Source organism: Geospiza fortis, unplaced genomic scaffold (assembly GCF_000277835.1).
Source record: "Geospiza fortis unplaced genomic scaffold, GeoFor_1.0 scaffold447, whole genome shotgun sequence".
Taxonomy (NCBI): domain Eukaryota; kingdom Metazoa; phylum Chordata; class Aves; order Passeriformes; family Thraupidae; genus Geospiza; species Geospiza fortis.
Window position 1 is genome coordinate 574,909 of NW_005054467.1, and position 19,887 is coordinate 594,795.

The 19,887-nt window shown below is 36.3% G+C and overlaps 1 protein-coding gene across 1 annotated transcript in view; it reads right to left on the reverse strand.

The window, feature by feature from the left end:
* Window positions 1–19,887, reverse strand: part of FER (FER tyrosine kinase) — a 143,816-nt gene that overhangs the window by 123,469 nt on the left and 460 nt on the right. The window contains exons 2-4 of the mRNA XM_005428029.2: window positions 14,829–15,087; window positions 10,953–11,126; window positions 7,491–7,590 (exon numbers count right to left, since the gene is read on the reverse strand). Of these exons, the coding sequence (XP_005428086.1) occupies window positions 7,491–7,590; window positions 10,953–11,126; window positions 14,829–15,035 (481 nt within the window). The 5' untranslated portion in view covers window positions 15,036–15,087. The remainder of the gene's footprint in view (window positions 1–7,490; window positions 7,591–10,952; window positions 11,127–14,828; window positions 15,088–19,887) is intronic.

Consider the following 19,887-nt stretch of genomic DNA (forward strand, 5'->3'; position numbering starts at 1 on the left):
GTAATAATTTTTAAGACAGGAAAAACTTTTCTTCTTCAGTTTGATTTAGAAACTTTTATTTTTGTAAATACCAGCACTAAACTATAAAGCTGTCAATATAGAGTGACCTACAATGCATTTCCCATTGTTTATGACTGCAGGTTTTCAATAATTTTCCAGAACTGCATTTCTTTCCATCTACACATTTTTCCAGCATTTTCAACAACACAGATAATTTCTGAGTATTTTGCTGTCTTTACATTTGTTTATCAATACCGAAAGTCCAAAACAGTCACTTCCTTATTTATTTCAACTTTGGAGACATACCTTTTCACAGAGCATTATTTAATAGTGCCTGGAAAAGAACACTCCATTACATTATTTGCTTACATTATAGTAATGAACACACTGAACACATTCTTTACACTCATGAATGAGATGGCCATAGTTTTCAAATAGCTCTTTTTCTAGAAACATATTTTTTAATACAGTAAAATATTTTTACATTACAGAATCATAAAATTTGATTCAGCTGCTCCATAGACTGAAACTGGAGTGGGACAGGGTCTTTATCTCAATTGAATTTTAGTATGGACTAAGCACTTAAATTACAGCAAGTAATTTAAAAGCCTAGATATGATGGGGAAAAAAAAGACTACTTTTATACATCAAACCAACCTAACTATGTATACTTATGTAAATTTATTCTCAATACAGTACATTACACAACTTACAGTTAGTTCTTGAGAAAAAAATAATTGCACCCTGCTTTTGGAGGCAACCTTCTAACTTCTCCAGTTCTATTCCCTCGTAGTTTGTTCAATTTCCCAGATTTTTATTGTGCAATAGGAAAGACACAGGTTGTAGAACTTGCCCTGTAATTGATTGCTCTGTATTACCCACTTAACTGATTTCAGGACCTTCCTGATCCAAATTAATTAAATTCCATATTTCATACTATAATACTAAAAACATCTAAATACCAGAGGTGATTATGACAATCACTTCCTTACACAGTAGTTCTTACTGATCCAAAAAAAACCCTCCAGTGACAAGACTTTTGAATCATTTGGACTCCCATACTGAGCCTGGCTTCACTTCCCTAAAGCTAGGCTAGGATATTCCAATTGGAAGGGGCCTACAAGAATTACAAAGTTAAACTGCCTAATCAATTCAGGGCTAGCAAAAAACCAAAGCATGTTTTGGAGGGCATTGTCCAAATGTCTGCTAAACACTGACAGCCTTGGGGCATCACCCACCTCTCTGGGAAGCCTGTTCCAATGTTCAAACACTCTCTCAATGAATTAATGTTTCTAAATGTCAAGGCAGAACATCCCTTGGCACGGCTGTGAGCCCTTCCCATGGTCCTGTCACTGGATCCCAGAGAACAGAGATCAGCACCTCCCTCCCTCTCCACTTCCCCTCCCCAGGAAGCTGCAGAGAGCAGTGAGGTCACTCCTCAGCCTCCTTTTTTCCACAAAGGACAAACCCCAACTCCTCAGCTGCCCCTCACTGGACAGCCCTTCCAGCCCTTCCACCAGCCCCACTGCCCTCGTCCGGGTGCATCCCAGTGCCTGCACACCCTTCCTCAAGTGTGAGGCCCAGAACTGCTCTCAGTGCTCCAGGTGAGGCCTTGCAAACACTAAATACAGAAGACCACCCCCTCTGCTGACTCTCTGGTTGTTCTGTGTTTGATGCACCCCAGATGACATCTGTCACACTGCTGACAGATGTGGAGCGGGCCATTCACCAGCACAACAGGTCCCCTTCTGAAGGGCTGCTCTCCAGCCACTCCTCTCCCAATTTAGACTTTTAAATATTCCTATCTACAAAGCAATTTTTATGCAAACTGCTGCCATTAAACTAGGACAGCTTTGACTGTTAGTTCTGTCTCTGGAAACATGCTCAGAAGTTTAGTGGGTGACCAGCCTTATCATCATTCTGCAAAACAAGCTATGCAAACACAGTGGTCTCAACACAGGTTTTACAACACCAAAATCACAAAGACAGACAGAAATAAGATAGGATCTTCACCTGCAATCTCAAAGGTCTTTTCCCTTTTATGTCTTGCAAGATTGTTACATTAATGTGTTTCTTCAACAAGTAAAATCACTTACTCCTTCCTCCACTCAACCAGTTTCTTAGAAGAGGATAGGTTTCTCCCAATTATTACTTGACAAATTAATGATTGAAAATAATAAATAGTTTTGCAACGGGAAAAAAAACCCAAAACTATTTGTGTATATTTAAAGAGTTCAAATTTACAGAATACCACATCTAAATTTCTGAGTAAAGAATCAGTTCACCAAAGCTATCAGCGTAATCTTAAGTAAGTAACATAGCATAAAAATAGCAAAAATGAATGTTCTGTCTTTTGAACTGCTGTCAGATACTGTCAGGGCAAGCTGTTAAGCACATCTAGCCAATTCTCCACCCTGTGCCTGCTGGTCTGTGAGGAGAGCACATCCTGGTGCTGCATGTCTGTGTTAGAGGAAACAGTATGTCCAAGCTGGTCTCACACTCCATAAGAAGCCACCACAAGAAGTCTTTGCACTCCCTGGGGCTTCCTGCTCTAGAAGCTTTATTTTACACGGAAAAAACAACCCTACGCCTTCCAAGCAAAAGCACTGGTAGTAAATATGTGTTGAAACACTTGCAGCAGAGCATTAATTTTAAATCTATGCAGGTTGCTGGCCTCTGTGAGTAAGACAGACCAGTTCAGCCAGTGCTACTTGTTTTGTCTTAACAATATGAGAGTTTCAGTCAAAGCTAAGCTTAAAAAAAAGTCTTACTAGGAGTTTCCCTCATTGCAGCAACAACTCCAGGCAACACATAGCACCAGGAAATGCAGCTGTATAATAACAATTTCAAAGGCATCTGAGAATGAATGCACCAACCACCTAATAAGTATTTTCTGACCACTTGGCTATTACAAAGAATAGTGGGACAATAATTTGATTTAATGAAAGCTTTCTAACAGCTCCCTTATTTATCATGGATGTGAGCTTATGCTGCTGTGAAACTTCAGTATGTGCCACAGAAGTCACATCAATTCTGAAGTATTAAATCACCTGAGTTGCAGGGTAAACATTCTTACAGCCGAAGCAATGTGGTATAATGTGGTAGGTGTACACTTAATATTTCTAGGCTCCTCTAAATCACAATGTTGTCAGGGAACACAAGCCTAGAGAAATCTAGTGAAATATTCTTTATGCTGCTGTAGCAGCATAAAATGAATTATGATATTAAATACTTAGAATCCATGTTTTTTTCCTTTACTATTTATTTCAGACCCACTGTGTCATGTAAGAGCACTGCAAAATATTTTCTACATTCAATAAGTACTGAACCAGGAATAAGACTATAATAAACACCTGTAATTAATGTATTTACACAAAAACTGTAATTTTTCTAATGAGTATGTTGTATTAAAATTCAGTATGAACCTCCCAAAGCTACACTGGCTCTGTTCCAACTTGCTATATTTACTGATATATGAGCAACCCTTTTACACTTCAACATCTAACACCAAAATTAGCTACAAAAACAGATGCTAAATTTTATTGATGCACTTCAACTTTTTAAAAACCTGTAATGAACTGAGTAAATTATTGTTTCATGTTATCATTATTTCCTTATTTCTATAGCAGTAAGTAATGCTTAATCAAAAGGTTCAAGGATGAAAATATTTGAAACCCCCACAGACACACTAAACTATACTTAGAGATGCACAATCCTGCAGAAACAAAAATAATCGTGCAAACAGCGAACTTAAGTGGAAGCAGTTACTGGTTCAACCAAATGAGATTCAAAATGTAATGAAATATCACACTTGACATTTACAGTTGTCCTAAAGTCTCTATTTTGTATTCTTAATACATTATTCATTAAATTATTTCAGAAGATTTGTGACTTCTTTGGTGAAACCACGGTTTTTCCATCTGGCACAAATTTTGGCTTGATGTGTTTTTCTACAGCAGCAACATCAACATACCACATTCTAATCACCTTGTTACTCAGCATCACTGATTAGCACAGCCCTGTAAATGCAGACTCATATATACTCTGAGACTGTTACTCTGGTCTGCTGTTGGAAGATGTTCACACTGTTTTTTGTCAGTATCACACATATAGAATGTTTCATAGGGCTGTCCATTTCATTATAGAAAAATAATATAACAAGCTCTTGTCTTATATTTGTTCCAAAGACCCCTGCATGCCCTATGACCCCGATGCCCCAGTTCTGCACAGGAACATGCTCTGCATTCCCACTACACATACTTTGGGGAGTTTTTTTAACAAAGCTTTCTAATCCAGAAGAGACTACAGCATCCAATCTGTCCATAGAGTCCCAAAACCCGAAGCACGCCTCATTAAAGAGGCACTGGACTAGTTCAGCTTGCTGACTTCATCCTCTCTCTGCCTGTTGTCTCTTACCATACATTAAAAAACATAAGAATGAATGTCTGGGGGAAAAAAGGGCAGAAAATTATCATGGAAATGACTAACATCAACCAGACTGCCTGACACCTGGAGCCTCCATGCAAAAGAAAAACCAACCAGACTGCATTTGTGATTCCTGTGGTAATCACTGGTCCAGAAAAGAGCAGCTATGCATGACTTACTGGGGTAAGGGCTAGAACAAACAAAATAAATCACTCATTTCTGATTGAACCATTAGGCAGAGACTAAGGCAGTGCAACCCAGCCCAAGGTGGAAGCGGCAGCCAAGTCTCAGTGGTGCTCCCTCTGCAACACAACTGTCCCACTGCTTCCCCTGGGGCACAAGCAGAAGCAGTGCTAGCAGAGGGTTCCCCAGAACAGCTCCTGGGACACAATCTCAGACACTTTCACCTTCCTCCAAATCTGCACAGCACAAAGTCCTCCATAATGAAGCTCCTGCATTCCTTCAGAAACCAATTCCCTTTTCCCAACTAAAAAACCATCCAAAAATTCCCACCACATGCTTTACCCATTGCCCAAACACTAACAAAACCTGTAACTAACCAGTACCATTATTCAGTCCTTAACACTTACTAATCTTTCCAATGGTCCTCCTAGTGTGCTCACCAAACAATGAAAACACCTGTGACCCTGCATCAGGGTGCCATTGATTCAAAGGGACTACCCACTTCATGGTGAAAAGTATCACACACAGAAATTCAAGTTTACTTGAGACTACTTCCTGATTCCAGAAAATCATAACATCACTTGGAAAGTGATGTTATGTACAAACTTTGTACTGTACAAACTTTGCCAGCCTTTACCCTTATCAGTTAATATCCTCTACTATGTGTGTTTAGCCCAGAGTTTAATATCACTTTTAACAACTCAACTAGAAACCTAGGAAGCAATTGTCTTCACAAGCTGAAGAACCAATTGTACCTTTCACTATTAGCTCTAATAAACCTACTCTCTCACCAGAAAGCAGCTTTGCTATTCTAAAACAAAGCAGAAAAAGTTACTACATTTCAAAATCACTACTCTTGCAAAACAGAGACATTTGTCAGACTACTTTGTGTGATTTTCATTCTTTTCCTGGGGACCAGCTCACGCAGGTGCTGCACAAATTTGCACATAACCCCCAGGGTAAAGCTAAAATTCTATGTCTTAAGAGGCAGTTTTCCCCTTTGGCTCCAGAGAGGCAAGGCCAGTCACTGTCTTACAGACTTGCACAGTCCTTACAGAGGAACAGACTCTGTTTAAAACAACATTTTACATAAATGAACCTGGATGGGCTATTTTAACACATTACTTGCAAGAGCTGATGTCAAAAGATTTTCATTTTTTTAACAAGATGATTTTCAGCTCATTTTCAATACTTGTTTATGCCCTCCCACTGTTCTGGTAAGCACTGTTTCTTCTCTTGTTTTCAATAATTCTTGAAATCCTGAAAGACTGAAACAGTTTGTACATTAACAAAAGTAACAAATCTTAATAGCACATAATGTGAATCAGCTTAGCTTACTGAATAGAGAATATCCTGGAATAATGAAGCATTGTAATTTTAAGACTTCCCTAACTTTTCACTTCACCAGCAAACCAGTTTGACAACATACAAGTTCAGAAATACCATGACTTAGAATAATTCAAGCAGCCCAGCTGACCTGCAGCTGATAAACTGTAGTAGCCCATCAAATGCACAAGTATTTATAAACAGGAACAGGGCCTGGGATGCAGCAGGAAAGAAGCAATTCTGCAATTTTTGAGAGAAAAATATTTTTATGTGCATCATTGTTTATCAAAGCAAGATTTTAGCAGAAATTAAATTAAGTATGAATTATGATAAGACAAACATGAGATAAAAGCCTGAAAGAGAAGGTCAAAGAAAACCATAGGAGATAAGTGTCTTAAAAATAATTTATGTTTGCTGTCTATCTGAAGAAATATTAATTCAGTTAATCAAAACCACATCAAAACATCATAGCTGCTGACAGACAAAACACTCTTTTATTCCAGTGGGAAAGTATGGTGCTTCAGTAATAGAGAATGACCAAATTAGTAACAGGAAGAGAGGCTAAAACAGGCTAAAAATAACATACTAAGATCCGAACATCCTATTATATTTTCCATGATACATACAACATATTCCAATGCTAAGCAGTTGCTTGAGAATAAACCAAGTAATCAAATTAAGTTACATACAGAAAACATAGAACTGGATGAAACTGACATCAAAGTATGCATTTTTATTTTTAAGTGTTTATGAACTTCAGTAAAAGAAAAAGAACAGTAAAAGTTCAACAGTGCTAAGCGTAACTTATCTCCTGCTGTTTTGTCCAAATTTGAGACAAATTTGGAAAGAAAAATCTCTCCTCACTAAGAGCTACTATAATTATACTACAACAGAACCAAGAAGATTAACTGTCATTTAGACACTCATACAAAACCTGAAGATGGATCTTGGAATTGCACTTACATACTGCCAGTCAATTTTCACTAAAGGAAGAAAAGAAAATCTAAGAAGGACACATAAGAACTACTATTAGCACAATATTTCAATACATAATAGAACAAAGGCTCTCTTTTATCTCATCATTCAAGCACAATTCAAGAGGAATCAAAATCCATGCAGATTGAGCACATCACTCCCTAAAAAAAAATCTCTGTGTGCAAATGACTTATTTTCCTCTTTTAGATGAAGTTGATGTGTTACACTGACAAGAACTGATACTGATGCCACTGTAGCAACAATAATAATTCACAGGCAAGTAGGCTGCAGCTACAACGCAGGTGAGACCAGAGTCCATCTGAGCAATGTCAGATTTCAAAAACATCCACTGAAGGAACACTACAAGAACTTAAAAGAATAACCATTTATATTTTATTAATTTTTAAAAGGTTATACCAAACATACATTATGACAATCAGCCTGGCTTACTTAAGATACTAAATTATCTTTTATATTGTAATCAAGCAGCTCAAAATAAAAAAATTACCTTATTTCATTGTCAGAGTTTTAGCAGACTTGAAAAAAGCATTAATAAATATACAAAATGAAGTAAATCTTACCTTTAGCCACAGCTTCTTTATACTTTTCTTTGGCAGAATTTACTTCTTTTATTAGTTGCCGGTAGCTAGATTTAAGTTTCTCTAGTTCTGTCTTTGTGACCTTTAAAAAAAAGTGAAACATTAAAAGCATTAAAAATACTTATTCTTGACACACTAAAAAAAATAGCATTAGTAAAACAGAATTAACAGAATTTATTATCCAAAATAAGGATGCTACACTTTCCACTGGATTGAGAAAATCTTAATAGGATATTGCATGGTGCAAATTACATGGTGTACATAACATGGTGCAAAATCAAAATCAATAAAAGTATGGAATTAAGTAAGAGGCCTAAGACACAAATCCCCATTCACATCAATGTAATTAAAAAATATTTAGAAAATCCAGCTAATCATCAACATTATTCTATTCCAATTACAAGGCAAAAAAAATCAAAAAGATGCTTAACAAATCATACTGGCTTAGAATGTCCTATGCATAGGAAGGATTTTCTTTTGCACCTAATAAGAAACAAAATTTTTAGACATTACAATTCCTACAATTGACTAAGGAACAGTAACTTGGCATGAAATAATCTATCAATGGCAACATTTAAACCCTTAAAAGGAAAACCAAACCAATAACCAAAAAACCCAAACAAAAACCCAACTACAGAAGCAACTAACCAAATAAAAAACGTCTACCATGAAACTGAGCACTGAACATGACATTTTTGATCACAAAATTAAAGTTTTCTCTTCTACCGCCAGCATTCATTCAGTGTGTGACAAAATTAATGCACTGTTCAGAAATAATCCCAAATAATGAACTTGCAAACAAAACCAGCCATCACAATACCTAATCACCTACCATATATTGTAAGAAAAACAAAAAATTCCAACCAAAACCAAAAATCCAACAGAATAACAGACATCAATTGGAAAATCATGGAATAGAAATTATTAACTACTTTTAATGAAGGGCTCCTCTCAGTGAATGTGTAGAAAAAGAAGTTCATTTTACTGAAAAACTGTTCCTCTTGCAGCTGGCAGGAAGAAGGCTGAAGTTCACAATTTTCCCTTTTTTCATGATGCAAGGCCCAGATAACACTACTTTCATCAACATCTGAAAACTTAATGAAATTCCTTGAAGATCCAACAAAGGGCTCTCTACAGCTTCTATTTTTGGGCCAACTGTGCAATATTTAATTTGAAGGCAGAAGCTTTTCTTCACATCAATCACATATACTCATCTCATATTTCTACAATCTGTTAATTATATATATCTGCTGTTATTATACACCAATAGAGGCAATATAGGAGAAATAACTTTATGACAATTTGTATTTAAAGACATCATCACAAATGGAGAAAAAGATGCAATTAGGAAGTAATTAAGACCTTAATAATAAGAACAGCTTCTCTTACAGAAAACTGAAAAATAAAACAGGGCACTAGCATTAGGAAACCTTTATAATAACTACATTATGATTCTTAATCTAGATTGTGTTTTTCCAACAGATAAAACCAACACCAAGAGCATGTCTGTTCCCAAAGAATACTTAAGGAATTAAGACAGTCAAGGATTACTTTAAACTCCATTTTTATTTCAAAAGGTCTTACCCACCTAATTAGCACAGTACTCTACTTTTTTCCCTTCAAATTTCATGAAGAAAGAAAATTATTCAACATCTTAATGGAAAATGGAATAAATCTACAAGATACAAGTCCATTACATTTGTGCAAAAGCCATGTTATTTACAATTCTTAAGAATCTGCCCCAGAAGATTCCTCATTGTAGAGGTGTCTAGAATAAGAAAGGACGACATACATCCATTTCAACTAAACACATTTTTATGCCATCTTATCCTAAAAATAGGAGCTATACAGACACTGATGTTCACAAACTTTGCATACTGCATTGAGATATAACTGGCATTTTACCTCTGTGCATAACATAATCAGAAATAATACCACAGAACATCAGAAGTCTTTTGAATTTCAGGGAATCATTACTGAAGTGCTCCAGGTACACAAAACCTTGAACAGCGTCAGCTAACAACAGGAGAATGCTATTCGAATACTTCTTTGCAAATTCAGGAAGGGGAAAAAAAGAAAACAACCCCAAAAAAACTCTAACCAAACAACAATGCAAGCTTAATCAGCAGGATGCAAAATACTTTCATGGCTATGCAACCCATAATAAAATAAAGTTAATATGGTTTGTAATAATCATTTGGCAAGTGCTCAGTATGCATTATGGTTTTTTTGGAAAAGTCTTATTTTGAAAAACAATTTTATAAGAGGCTCTATTAGAGTTTGGCCTATTAACAGAAAACAAAACATTGCATAGTCTCTTTTCAAAGTACACCTGAGCTTACAGCACTCTTATTCCATTCAGCCTTTCTTTCTTATCTTTCTTTTTCTCTTTCAGCAATTCTTCATAACTTCTATTATTTCTAACACATGCTACCAGTTTTTCCTCTTCTTCCATTCTGACTTTTTTGAGGTGCACCAGTTCATAAGTAGCAGTAAGTGGTTATTTGGCATGAAGTTTTATCAGATAATGACAGCCTACTGACCATGCATCAAAAAAGACATCCTCATACTCCCTTCCTGAGGAAGATGCCAAGATTCTAGCACACTATGGAAGCAATCTTATTAGAGCCAATGTATTTTACTTAAAATAGTCTTAGTGTAAATACAGAATAGCTCCAAATTCTTCTCAGAACTGGCCCAAGAATCTTTTACTCATCAATCTGTTACAGTGTTACTGCTTTACTCAGATGTTACATTTTAATTACACTACTTCAAATCGCAAATTCTCTGCTGGAAGCAAGATGAAAACAGTGCTTTTCCTTCTCTCAGTAGACCTTTCAGACTATTGCTCTGATTTTTGACATCTGTAGCTAAATTTCCCCCAGAGCATCTGAAACTGTGATTTCTGTCAGCTTTACTGACAAGATACACCACTTTGAACACAAGCAGGATAACAGACATGTCATGGAAAACACTCTGAAGAGTTTTACCTGCAGTCTCAATGTTTAGTTTACACCTGCTTTATATTTTAGAATAGGGACTAGAACCCTGACCCCTCCCAAAAGAGTCTGGTCTGCCAAGAGTACTCAAGAACAGTTTACAGCGCCCTGGTCCCATGAATGTCTGAAGTGGAATTAGAACAGGAAAAGAGATGGAATAGAGAAGTGTCACACAAGAATTCATTATCCTCTACTAGAATAACATTTCCAGTTCCATCTGTCCACAGAAATTCATATGGAAGAAACCTTTCCATCTTTGCCTTATCAGCTAGCAGGAAAGAAAATCTATGTAGAAAATGATTAAAATTTTAAACTAAGCATTCTACATATCACCCACTACACTTTTACCACAGCATGAACAAAACCCAAAAAACCCACTCTTAATTTAATATTTTTAAATATAGAGAATTATAATCAACTTATCAAGCACAGATGAATAAAATACCTTGTACATCTCTGCTTCAATTTGTTGATGAACACCTACGAAACTCTTCTTAACTTGCTGCTTATCTTTGATCATCATTGTAAGCCTATGCAAGGGCCCAGAATTAAGATCCTCTGCATGTGTCTTCATTATTTTGCTCAGCTGTTCTGTTTGCTGTACCACAAGCAACCAAGACTATAAAAAAGTCAGAAGAGAAAAGCACTTATTTATTTCAGCTCACAATAACCACACAGTTAATAATAACTGTGGGAAAAGATGCATCATGTTTAAAAAAATTCAGTAAAGCAATTAATTTTAGGCTTACCCAAATGCATTTGAGATCCTCCTGCAACAGCAAAATCATGCCTCAATCTCACTCATAAAATCATAAAAAAACACCAGAGAGAAAAATACAGTATTGAATATTCACCCTTCAGCACTGTCCCAGTATTTCTGTACACCAAAGAAAGCACTGCAGCCTTATTTTTTTTAAATATACCCCCAACATCCCTGAGAACCTTGTTCCAACATCCTTTGTCCTCCAGTTTCCCCCCACAGCTGCTCTGCCCAAGCTGACTTCCACCTTTGTCTGAATACCTGACAGCAATATGTATTTGAGGGGTGGTGGTTTAAGAGGACACCATTACATCAGCTGCTTCACACAGCAGCATCAGTCAGACCACCAGTATCAAAGCACAGACATAACACCCATCTGTCACTGTAACCCAGCATCCTTCTGTACCCTTGCTTTAATAGCTTCCTTGGACATTCTGTCAGTTTTCAGGACAGCTTAATGTGCTGTGAGTGGCTTTGAATACAGATACACATCTACAGACATCAGAGACACAAATGTGAAATTAAACTTCAGTTCAAATAAAACCTTGGTTACCCTCAAGATTGCTGTCACACACTGGATTCCTTAAAGGTAACTCCCTAACAATGAATGCTGTGCTATAGCTAAGATTTCAGAGTGGCTACATGCCACAGAGTTACAAGGTTTTGAAGACACCTAGCATATGAGTTCTATTGGCATTTATCTTGGCTCTTAATCTGAGATAAAAACTTTAGAAAATAATTTGTTTCTTAGCTTTGAGGTTTCTTTATATCCTGTATACAAACCTATATACCTAATATTTCCATCTCTACATGACAATGCTGCAACAGAAACTGGATTATACAGAACAGAACATAAGACAATTGATGCCCCTATATACTGGGCTATCTTTAAGATTTCTTCCAGCTTGTAAATATCCCACAGATTGGCACAGAGATATCTGGACTGCTTAAAGTGTGGTGTTATAAAATGTCAAGGCCTAAAGCTTTCCTGCTGTGGCTGGAGACCATTTAAGAAGCCATACTGCAAAGCTGCATAGGATAAAACAGCACTGAACACTTGTGAAAAGAGCAGGCCTTCCTGGTTACATAAGAGTTCATAAAAGTGCTCTCAGAGGTGAAAATGTAGTTAGAATCACCCATTTTCCGTAAGGCTGATTTGTTACTGATGAAACAACTACTGTCTGAATCCTGAAAAATCACACCAAAAGCATTTTTCAACAGTACAGGTATTCTAAGGAAATGCTTAGTTTATAAGTCACTAAATGAGCTTAAATAGGCCAGAAACATAGCAATTACTTCCCTTTCTATTAAAAAGAAAATCATGTATTTCCCTGTTCTTCACATCACTGTTTCTATCAGGAAAAGGGGAAAGCGATCTTTCCATAGGGAAATATCAGTAAAGCAGGGTTTCTGTGCTTTATATTATTGTATTTTATTATTTTAAATTAGGAGAAGATGACATGAAAATGCTTCAAAATAACAGAGATTTACATGGGACAAAAAAGCTGGGTGGGAACAGCAGAAAAGGTAAAGAGCATTTCCTTCCACAAAAAAATGACCACAGCTCAACAAATGCAGTAAAATACATTATTGTTTGGTTTAACACTATTTTTCAGACATATACACACACAAAAGAGCAGTCTGGAAGCTGTTAAAAACACCCCTTTTCTAGCATTACCAGTTGCTGCTACCATGCCCTCCAGCAAGTTTGTTGTCTCCACATGAAAAAAACCAGAAGACCGATTTTCCCAAACACCATTTCTTTCTAAGTGCTCACTCTTACTGTACACTTAGAGATCAAATCAAAACAAAACAAACCACAACAACAAAACCAACAAAACAAAATCCATTAAAAATTAAAAAGCTTGCTATTGGGTTTTAATGCCACAAAATGCCAAATAATACCATAATAAAAAACCAGGTATTTTATATCTTAAAAGATGTAAGAAACTAGACTCATTCCCCATATTTCCATCATTCATTGGTTCTGTAAAATGTCAGGAAGAGAGAAAAAATATCACAAAAGATTAAAATAAATTAGAATGAGATTATTAAATAATCAATAATTCAGGCTTTTTAACTGCCAAACCAGTAACATAATGTGTCACTACACAACTGCAAAATCCAAGGTGTCAGTGAAATTATAAGGCAAGCCCATGTAAAAGATCTGCCAGTCCATATGAATATTTTTGCTGTTAAAATGTGGAAAACAGAGAAAACATAGAAATCAGGGATGTGACAGTGAAAAATTACACCTCCTTAAGAGAAAAAAAAGGGAATGAAAAAGATGCTGAAGGACAACTTGAGCACCTTCATTCAAAACAAGATTTCAAAATGTGACATGCACACCTCTTTTCAAGGCAAAAAGAAGATGGCTTAAGTCAGATCTCCAGATTTTTTCTATTCATCTGCTCACAAGAAGTGCCATGTTATTAACAGGATCTGTCCTAGACTGAGATACCTATGTGAAGGTTAATGGTTGTTTAAACCTTATAATGCTAAATACCCTGTGCCAATGAAAAAAAAGGGCAGTATTTCAATTTACAGGGCAAGAATTATTGTGAGGGAGGGAAGCAACAACAGAACGTGTTATATATAAACACTGCAGTTTACATAACAGTGCTGAAGCAGCCCAGCTATAGCAGCCTTCAAGTCACACACAGCCACCTTAACCCTGTATACATCCATCCTGCCGCACAAGGAGCACTCCTGTTTCTAATGCTACACCACAGCCACTGTCCAAGCAGCCATCCAATAAGCCCATGACATAAAAACTGCTTTGTCTGAAATTTAACCTGACCCAGAAAGGGTGTTTTCTGCAGAGAGAAAATGAGGATTCATGCCAGACTGAACGGACTGTGTAACCTCTGCTACAGAACAAGAGCCAAGAACTGAATAAGCCATCAAAACAGATTAGTCTTCTCTTGTCAGTAGAGAATCCAGGTCTGGAGTAAAACTTTCAAACAGGTTTAGATAAGGGAAGTTTGCTTCATTATTACATTTACTTGGAGTTGCTCTAAATCTAAAAGCCAGTAATTTGGAGAATAGCCTTACCTTTTAAAAAAGTCAACACAGTTCTTTTAAACAGAATACAAAATAACCTCACAATTATGAGAAACATCCTGAATTAATGTTTTGTTCTTACAACACATGCTGCAGTGTGAGTAACAGCTGGAATGCTAGGCTTTGCCTTGGTTTCCTGGCATTTTTCTATTTCTGTCACAAATTCTATATAGCATAAACAATAGCTCCTATCTTAAAAGAAAAGCTTACTATAGCGTACTTGATTTCCAAAGCACTAAACAAAGAAGAAGGCTCAACCCATTTATGTAAAATACTGAGTTTCAAGAATCAGCATAGATTCTCATTCAGTTAATTTTTTCAAAGCAAGACTAGAGCTCAACTTATGCATATTTCACTGAGAAACTAAAATAATCAGTTTTAAATACTTTGCCAACATTAACTCTCAAGAAACTGAATGGATAGGAATCCATCTCAAACCAAAAAAACAAAAGTAAACCCAAAATCCAAGGATATTCCGAATTCAAACTTCAGACTTACCTTGGACACATTGCTGATATAATCCAACTGACAAGCGCTCTCTTTATCCACTTGGTTACAGAGATTCTGTAAAGTGGATGCATATTCTTTATCACTTTTTACTCTCATTACCATAAATTTCTTCACTGTTTCCAGCAGTCGTAGTTCCCAGTCTTGGAGTTTTAATAAAGCATCATGAGAATACTTCAGGTCACCTCCAAACCCCATTTTTTAAGGCACTATATACCAGATAGGGGAAAATACAGGCTCTTCACCACATCTGAAAGGGAGAACAAGACTGATGAGACAATTATCAAAAGAAAAAACTTCTGGTGAGACAAAGAGCAATTACTGATGCCTGAACCCTAAAATTACCTAATCATAAGATTAACCACATACATTAACTTCCTCAGTATAAACTGAAAGGAGGCTCAGAGCACTTTTTTAACAACAAACTCTGACTGGAAAATATTTCAGCCTTAGAATTCCAGTTTACATTTCTGCAAAATCGTTCCTTCCTAACTTAAAGTACAGTATGAAAGAAAATATAACAGCATCTAAGACAAACACTTAAGACCAATCTACATATTTAACCAAATAAGCACAGCTAACAGTATCTCCAGACAAGCTGTCAGCTGCACTTTTCTACTCCTGGTGACCTGAAACATTTGTTTCCCACGTTTACTCTCCTATGAGCACAGAAAAATCCACACAAAACACCAGTTCTCAGGCACTGGGTCTGTGGGAAGTTGGTGACTATTTAGAACCTAGTTTGCTCCTAAACCCTGCGTTAACAGGCCATTAACCCTGCAGATTCAACCTCCCAAAAACCAGAAAATATCCCAAAGTACGTTTCTCATCCAACCATACACTGTTCCCCTGGGTCAGAGTTCTTTAGTTCACACCATTTTACCCTAGGACAGTCCAGTCTTATTGTACCACACTGACATCAAGTCAGAGTAGCAGAACCAATTGCTAGAGTTAGCTCTGAAACACCTGCATCTGATGCTGATAAACACACAGCTACATTGTGAAAGAGCTGAAACCACACAAAGAAGTAATTCCTACACACTCTTGCAAAAGGTTTTGTAATGCAGGCTGAACCCTCTTTTCTGTGTACACACCACCTGTTCCTATACTAATCAGCTTCAACTAGGTAAGATAAACTCATATAAACTGCAACCCTTATCTCTGGACTGCAGTGCAGCCACAGCCAGTACGCTGCCTATTCACTAATTCCTGCACTACAGCAAAGTCTTGATTCTTTTTAACACAGAAATACTAATTTCTTCACAGACTTTACACATTACTACTTAAATTAGCAGCTTTCTACAAACATTAACAAATTTATCTTCCTAGCAGTCCATTGAGGGAAGTAGGACTAATATTCTTATTTTGCATTAAGAACTGATACGCATAAACTAATGTCAACACTGTGGCAGCTCATACCAATATGCACAAGGCTTAAAGACAGACTTTTCAGAGTGCCTAGCATTTTTAGGATGTTAGGTATTCAGAATAAATAAATATGTTACTGGCTTCAGTTACTGCACGAAATTTCTGAAGATTTTGCAAATCAGAACCTCAAGCAACCTCTGAAATAAGCCTCATGTACTATGTGTTTATTCTTAGAACACAAGCCATGTTACAAAACAAAACAAAGATCCAATAAAGAAAACTAGAACAGTGACACATTACTATGTATCTACACAATACAGACAAGTCAAAGCTGTATGAGTAACCTTAAACCTGTAAGCTTTCATAAACTCTAATTTGAAGCTGTATATTTTAGTCAGAATACTTCTTGATGGCTAGGAATTCAGTCATACACAGCAACAGTAAATAGTTTATGTTGGTTGTATTTATGAACTATGTCATTATTAGTAGCATTATGAAAATACCTCCACAGTTAAAATTGAGGAACACTCTTGCAGAACCACAAACATTTTAGCAACATGAACTAAAGAAAAAAAACCTTAAAGTCCCTGTTTATTAACATGACTAAAGCTGCAGTAGCGAATTTTCAATGTCCTTTACACCTAAACCCATTTTTATGACTTTTCATCTTTCTCCTACCTCATTTTAGCACATTACCAAACTCTCCTAGCACAATAGCTGTGAGAAAATACAGTATCCTTGTTTTCTTACATCCAGATTTAGAAGAGATGGGAACTGAGTCTCACAGTGAAGTTCGGCTTTGTATTATGAGTAAACTAATGGCTTGCTTGCTTTTACCCCAGCCTCTGTTTGTTACTGAGAGGCAGTATGGCAAGGGAAGGAGGAAATATTCTCAGCATGTGATATTTCAGTCTGCTTCTAGTGACTTACAAAGGAGATACGGGATTACAAAAATCAATAGAACAAAAGACACAACAATATCTCACTCCAGCCTGCTAAGTTCCTCTACACAAAGCAGTAAATAACTTTTTTCCAATTCCACTATTAGATGCCTGGATACATAGGGAAAAATTGTACACATACTGGACTCCCATCTTTGTTTTAAATTATTCCTTTCTCTGTGACAGAAGCAGCACAGCAAAAAATTGTTTTGCAAAAGTGGTAAAATTCTGATTTGCTAAAACTAACAAGCACAAAGACTGAGAACTGATGACTCCCAAATGGGTAAGCCAGCTGCCATGTGACTTCCATGTAAATTGAGAAAACGTTCAACCAAGACATCCAGCCAAATTCAAGTGCTTCATTTGGAGGCAAAGAAATTATGAAGAAGTATTCAAGACCTAAGCCACTTGACTAAGCTTAAATTTTGATAAACTAAAAACTAATTCTGTTGCTTTAAACCACTTCTGATTTTTTTATGTTTTTTAATATTTTTAAACAACAGAAAACAGTACAGATGACACAGACATTAATTTGAAGTCAGAACTGTAAGATTTACCTAACACATGAATATTCAAATCTGATTTTCAAATACTCTTAAAAAACACAAGCAAATTTTCAAGCAGTGTTCAAAAATACAGTATCTAGCACCAAGACAGACAGGTATTTTTCCAAGTTTGATATCTCCCTCGTTAGTGACCACAGATGAGATGACAGCTGCCCTACAGGGCCAGAGCAATACAGCAGAATATTTCAGTCAGAGGGGACCTACAGGGATCACTCAGGCACAGTAATGCATTTAGATTAGCCCTGTGTCTCCCACCATTGCACCAGATGACATTTAAGAACAGCAGACTAGCTGGGCTGCTATTCATGGTGTGATTCTCCTTGTGCTTCCCCACGTTCACAGCTACTGGATTATGGGATACTAATATTCCCATATTTTTTGGCTTTGCCACACAACATTAAATAACTCACACTGAAAGACAAAGATTCCCAGACAGATTTTGTAATCACAGACCACTGGCAAAAAAATCAGCAAAACCAGCAAAATATGAATGCAGAAAAGATTTAATGTGGAACTGGTATGAGATATGGGGAGTTTGAGACACAAGCATACTTGCTTCTCTAATGTTCAAGAGATGAAGATACAGTGTGAGAGCTATTCTGGGGTAAAAAAAATCTCAAAAAAACATGGGAGAGTATTTTATCTTAAAGGAAAAACCAGAGATGGCATGAGGTTTTAAAACAAGCTAGACAGAGAAGTGATAATAACAAACATGATATGCTAAATTCATACAGAAATAAAAACCTTCAGGAATTGCTTTACTCTTACTGTGAAGAGATTTCTTCTGCTTTTGGCAGATATCCATGAGGTTTATCTCTTTTTCCATATGTGAACAAAGCTTGCACAATTTGACAAGCCAGTGAAGTTTCAAACAGAATTGTACCATGTCTTGTAAAAGCAATAAAATACCAGTACCACCAAATAAGACAAATGAGCTTGAGCTATTTTTTTATATTTTGAAATATAAGATATATATATAATATCTTAAAAGATCTATAATATCCTATATTATCTATTATAGACATAGGTACAGATGGCTAAAAAAATTACTGTACCTGTAAATTAGTCAAAAAATATTTGTTAAACTCAGGAGTAAAATGCATTTCACAATCAATTTCAAGAAAGTAGGACTTACTTTCTTTACAGTGTTACATTCAAAACAACAAACTAATCATTCACAGGGAGTACACATTGAATGTACTTTTAATAATATAGCATGAATGAGCAACCAGATCTTAAACTGTTCTAAATTTAAGCAGAGTTACCGAAGACAATTTAAAATTTCTCTCAACCATCAACACAGTGGTCCAGTCAGATTCCAAACAAATCAATGTTAAATTTTTTCAGCCTAACAGTAAGAAACTTCAAGGAAGTTGCTAGTCACATAATCCTTCAATATTGTAACACTCCCCTCAGGAAATAAAACCAGCATTCCAGCTATTCATGCTGTTGGATTCCAGCAGCAACTCTGAAGAAAGTAGTTTCCATAACCGATGTACATTTAATTTAAAGATTGCAATCTGTCTGTGACACATTAAAGTGGCCATGCTGTGTCAGACCAAAGGTCCTGCGTCTGACACTGCCTGAAATCAAACGAGCAAGGAAGAACAGAGCAGGTACAATGCAACATTTTCACTTGTAACAACTGGTGTCTTCCGCTACATATTGCGATCACTTATATCCAAGGTTGTGACTTTATAAACTTAAAACAATGATGCATCTACATGCATCAGTTGGAACTTGTGGTTTCACAGTACCAGCCACAAGGCAGGCAACTAAAAAACCACAAACCCAGAAAGCACACCTGGCCCCCAGCTAAATTCAGAATTGGAAAGCACATCACAGATCTGGATTCTCCCACTCTTCATATGCTGACCATGAATTTAGATTATTCCTAAATCTGCATGGGCTCCAAATCATAGAGAATACAGCATGTCTTTTATTCTGCAAACACTTTCTACAAATATTAAAAATATTTCAAAATCAGAAAAGAAAGAGGATTTGGATTCAGGAGACAAATTGTTAAAATCAAGGCTTCTATACCGAACTAAAAGCATTTTTACAATAGATCATCAATTTGTTAGACAGCCTTTCTCAATTTCTCAATGTGAGGCTTACAATAGTTATATTCCATTAAAATAATGAAATAAATCATTCTTAGTGTTCCATCCACAC